Source organism: Cibotium barometz, chromosome 8, assembly GCF_041138505.1.
Source record: "Cibotium barometz isolate CiBa-2024 chromosome 8, ASM4113850v1, whole genome shotgun sequence".
NCBI classification, from domain to species: Eukaryota; Viridiplantae; Streptophyta; class Polypodiopsida; order Cyatheales; family Cibotiaceae; genus Cibotium; species Cibotium barometz.
Window position 1 is genome coordinate 57,459,655 of NC_141053.1, and position 5,327 is coordinate 57,464,981.

General features: G+C 44.2%; 1 protein-coding gene across 2 annotated transcripts; it reads right to left on the reverse strand.

Annotated features, from left to right (window-relative positions):
* Window positions 1-2,536: 2,536 nt before the first annotated feature.
* LOC147636466 (uncharacterized) lies at window positions 2,537-4,750 on the reverse strand. 2 transcript variants are annotated; one of them, XR_015266542.1, is made up of 3 exons: window positions 3,904-4,750; window positions 3,155-3,522; window positions 2,537-2,949 (listed from the first exon to the last, which is right to left on the reverse strand). XR_015266542.1 is itself a non-coding variant. In XM_086801907.1 (2 exons), exons 1-2 carry the CDS (start codon window positions 4,704-4,706, stop codon window positions 2,850-2,852), a joined length of 903 nt encoding a protein of 300 aa, XP_086658033.1. In that variant the 5' UTR covers window positions 4,707-4,750; the 3' UTR covers window positions 2,537-2,849. The 2 variants fall into 2 exon arrangements, 1 of the variants encoding a protein (XP_086658033.1); XM_086801907.1 differs by lacking the exon at window positions 3,155-3,522.
* Window positions 4,751-5,327: the final 577 nt, after the last annotated feature.

Here is a 5,327-nt window from a genome sequence, read left to right on the forward strand (position 1 = left end):
ATTAGGAAATGGATTTTAAAAAAATGTTACTGACTCTTTTGAAGCTTATTCCATCATGGAGCTAAAATTGCATCATTTTCTTTTCATTAGGAAATGGATTTTAAAAAATATATTACCGACTGTTTTGAAGCTTATTCCATCCATGGAGCTAAAATGCAATATTCATTATGTGCTTCTAATAATCTCAAGCTTGAGGACATCGATGCTAATTTAAAAAAATGCAACACTTTTGCTTTAAAAAATGAAGGGCAACAAGTGATGATATGCCATTCAACCAATCTTAAAACACCATAGGATTGGAAAACATGTGAAAAGGACAACCTATGGTGCTTTACATCAGCACAATATGAATGCATATCAGTTGTCTTCCATACATGTGAACCTTAGTGCTTTGAAGGGAGGCTACACTAGCCAAAGTGCACGACAACCACGAATGAGAAAATGGATGGACTTCAACCAACCAAACCTGGCAAAGCATGTTGTTGAATGTAAATGGGTTTACAAAGTTGGGTGCCGTCATGGAAGAGGCCAAGTGGCCAAGGGCCAATAGGAGGTAGACAATGAAGAGAATTCTAGTAAATTATGCAAGACATTGTCTAGAGTGGTTTCACATACTCCCACACATCATGGTTGGACACAATGAAGAGCAATTTTAGTCTATTATGCGAGACATTCACTAGAGTGGTTTCACCTACTATGCCAACATCATGGTGGGATCATGCATTAGATGGAGGTTAGAAAGGCTTCAACAAGGGTGCATTATAAAGAGGCATGTTTGGTGTAGCCACTAGGACATGAAGATTCGAACTATATCGACAAGCTTAGAACAACCCTTCATGGACTCAAGAAACCCCTTAGAGCTTGGTATGGCAAAAGTCATGCATTTGTCAATAGGACTATTGATTTAAATTGTGTATATAAGTCCCATAAGTACTTGTTAGGGATTAAAGTTACACAATGAAAATTAAATTTTTGCACAAGGGGTGGAATGAGCTATAAAAAGAACCTTCTCGAATAAAACTTCTAACTCATTTTCTAATGAAAAGGAAATATGGCATGCACATTTTATCCGCAACATAGGGACCTTCGTCACAATGGAACTTTTAGCTTGAATTCAAGGGGGCTCGACCCCCTTGAATTGAAGCGAGTCCATCCCATCCCCTCCCCCCTCGTGAGCGCCCTGGTGGCCCTCAGCAACGCACCTACCCCACCTCTCTCTTCTAGAACCTTGCCCCCCCCCCCCCCCCCTTCTTACAAATGTTCTTAGTTACTTTCTTGTGGAAATTATCACAGCATCAATTTGGTCAAAAAGTGAGTTATACATATTCAACTTTGATTGATCTTTGTGTGCCTTAGTATGTGTCCCGAAGAGTGGTAATTATGTCTACGTTTTGAAAATATTTTAGTCAACAAACAATAGGAGCACTATATAATGGTGTTCTTGCAACCCATCAAACCATTCTACCAACGTAAGCCTACCGGTTCACCTAACCTTCTTGTTAGTTGTAAAGCATTGCTTTGACTTGATATGTGTGGCACACTTTCCATGCTTCTATATTGGCTTGCTACCTATTTGCCATCTAACACATGATTTGACATGTGGTAAGTCATTATATATAATAGAGTGCTCACCATACAAAAATGTCTTGCTTATGGTTTTTATTGAAGTGGTGTGTGTGAAGTCCACTTTGGAAAAAATAAGTTTTGGAATGGCTAAAAATCAAGCATTACCTTCTCTTCGGTATACTGGATGTTTATTGCTTTTCCCTTTCACGATCCCAATCAATCGCAAGGATCGGTTTATAGAACCTTGGATTAGGAGTTTATGGAACATTTCTCAACCACAAATCTTTATCAATTCTTTTCAAGAGAATCTTGTGTGTCATGCATGCTACAAGTGGAAAACCCTTGTACATGGCTTTGGACATATGAGCTATTGATGAAGAAACACATGGCTTTGGACATAAAGAAAAAACAAAGCACCGCATCCTAGCCTACGCCCTAAACCCAACAGAAGTTGCCAAGCTAATCCAAACGGCAGTCTATGCCTCGGCAAAGGATAAATTGGAATTGTTACTTCTGCATATGAGAAAGCACCCAATGGCAAGTAGATGAGACCTGATCATCCCACAAAGTGTGAGCCAGGTCCTACTGCAAAACTCAAAAAGCCTCTTCTTCGTTCCTAGCGACAACGATGGTAAACTCATTCTTGATGGACCAGCGCAAACTTCTACTCCTACAGAGGAAGAGCTAGCTAGACTAAGCCACAGCTTATGTATAAGGCCAGAACGCTTGCTTGACTTCTGCAATTTCAACGACGAAAGACTTGAAAGAAGCGGACCTGGCCCATCTACACAACTAGGGCAAGCTGTACACAGGTTTGACTCACTGCGATTAGAGTAGCAGAGATGAACATGACAATGGTTGTGAATGGTGCTACTGGCTAATGTATGCAATCCTTCAAAAGACATGAATGATTATATATTGTCAATTCAATAACATTTAAAAAATAATTGGTTGTACAAGAGCAACACTCTGAAGACACCAAATCACAATTGATAATATTCCTGCTTTTTACTGCCATAGTCTTATGCCAACATAGCCTTCTAAACTACTATGTGACCTATGTACCATGCAAACATAAGAACTTGATTATAAGCAAGTACATTAATGTGAAGGGGGAAGACACATACAAAGAAACCGGAGTAGTCCCCAAAATAGAGAATGTCCAGAGCTAACCATTATCAACTAAACTTTATGTCCATACACTTTGCCAAACTTGGAGGAACATTGTACCTAACTTCCAATTAGCTTTCATAAGGAAAGCCCTTTGGCAAAGACGCCTATGCTTAAGACTTGTCTGACCTTGGTGTTGCCCACTCAACACGAAGGATGAGACTATCATATCCATAACCGTCCAACTTGTTGATAGCTCGAATGGCATCCTCCCTGCAATGCAAAACCAGAAACCAATTCTTAGTGACATTTGGAGCAAAATTGAGGCACAAGAAAGAATTAGGCTGGAACATGTCATACACAAGAAGCAGGCATATGAAGATTCTGAGAAGCAATAAGGAAAGAGGGTAATAAGGAGAGCTTTTTTGCAAGCTCGCTACCCAAAAAAGGGAGACTACATCCCACCCAACTGCCTCACCTCCTCCTTGAAACAAACCACGTCATCAGCCACGACAGCATCTCCACACGGTACATCGTCTCCCTTCTTTGTGTGGCTTCATTGACTTACTGACTCCTTGCACTCTATCACTTGGCCTTAGCCTTTCCACGCATTTGCTTCATCCATGCAATGTAAAAAAAGGACTTCCTCTGATCTTCAGGATGTTCTCATGCCACCCATTTCCATGCAAGACATGCTTTGGCACCTCACTCTGGCACACTTGAAGCCTCCTTCTGACAATGCAGACAGATAAAGTCCTCTGTCTAAATGCTGCCAGACCCAGTTCAGGCACTATCTTAGCGTCGACAGCTTTCATTGCAGGCCCACATGGGGTAAACCAATCTCAGCTGATGGGCAAAGTACATAAAGATTAGGTCTGACATTGATAGCAATTAACTGAAATCGACACTACTTGACACCGATACTGACATCCAGGTAACCGCAATACTTGCAAGAGGGTACAGGTAAACTAGATACTAGTAATTCTACTAGTATTAGTATTACCGCATTCACGCATATGTAGCCACTTTTTTGGGCTGCTCATTTAACAAACAGGGTAGGCGGGGGAGACTCCCTGGACAGGGAGATCTCCCAATTTCTTCAGAATTCTGCCAAGACGTCAGCGCAAAACCAGCATGGGCGGGAGAAGTGTAAACCCCCTTATAGTATTGTAGATGAAGATGAAAAACAATGATGGCCATACATAATAATGGAAGCAGAAACTGCACCTGTTGACAAAGTTGATGAAAGCAAATCCTCTGCTGAGCCCAGTATCCCTATCAAATGCAACATAGATACGGGAGATCGGACCGAAGGGCCTGAAAAGCTCTTGGAGGTCCTGCTCTCTGGTATCCTCCGAAAGGTTAGTGACTCTGATGGAGTTCTCATCCCGACCTCTCCTCATACCTTCACCCTCACCCTTCCCAGCCCCAGCCCTCATGCTGGGAGGAACATAGGAGCTCTTGCCGCTAGCTGCAGGCGCCGCTCCCGCAGAAATGGACGTGCCAGGTCCATCGTCATCTGGCGGCTTCTCGCCGAAGCCCTTGCCGCCCATGAGGTCCTTGAAGGGGCATTTTGAGGTCCAGTGATCACCTTTCTTGCCACAGATTCTGCAAACAATAAGGGAAGCGTTGCCAAGGGAGACGAGGTCTCCCCCACCCCCTCCGCCACCGCCGTCCTGCTTAGAGGAGGAGGCGCCACTGGCGATTTTGGCCCGGTCAAGGAAAACCTCCTCAGTGGAGACAACAGTGAGGTTGTCGGAGGCGTTCTGGCCGACGGCGTCACCGAACTTCTTGATGCTGCGGCGAGCAGCGACGGCGGGGCTGAGCTTCTTGACCTGGCGTTTGACGCGCACCGTCTTGGTAACCTTGACGACGGCCCCGTCGGCCCCGTCCTCGTTGTTGCGCCACTCGATAATCAACTTGATGCCCTTGTCGTCCGGGCCGATGACCTGCGGCGGGGGCAGCACCGCATCCAGGCCCTCATCGTCCTCGCCCAAGTCGCCCCATCGGAAATCTTGCTTTCCAGGCATGGCTATAATAATAGTAATGATTTGTTATTCTCTCAGACGCAGGGAGGCTAGGTACTAACTCAGCCTTTGGTATCTTCTCAAGATAAGCCTTTCAAACCAGTGTGAAAAGGTTCTTTTTTTTTTAACGGGCTTTACACATCTGCCCTGTCCCATAGGGGGAGAATCCTCCGGGAGTCTCCAGTAAAGCCCTTAGTTTTCATACAACCGAAATGCTCTTTTGGGTGCATCGAGTATTGCTTTTGTAAGGTGGTATTTTAATGTCCAGTTTTAGTAATATGGATGCTTGTCAATGTTTTGCTCCATGTAACCCACGACTCCTTATGCAGGGGACGCCTTCGAGATCACTATGCAACCCATGTAAGGTATGTCCAGTTTCAGTAATATGGATGCTTGTCAATGTTTTGCTCCATGCTACCCACGAGTCACTATGCAGGGGACGCCTTCAACAAGATCATGGCACCTACGAGCGCTCTCTCTCTGAGCACACCATTTACCTCTCTCTCTCTCTCTCTCTCTCTCTCTCTCTCTCTCTCTCTCTCTCTCTATGTTGACGGCCTAGATGAAAGCAAATAGTCATGCATTCTGGGGTCACATGCTCCCTTGCGGAAGCACATCAATAAT

Coding starts and splice junctions, on each gene's coding strand:
- LOC147636466 (XM_086801907.1), bottom strand. CDS start 4,706: ATGCCTGGAAAGCAAGATTTCCGATGGGGCGACTTGGGCGAGGACGAT. Junction 2,950..3,903: donor TTCATCAACTTTGTCAACAG/GTGCAGTTTCTG, acceptor TTTGCATTGCAG/GGAGGATGCCATTCGAGCTA.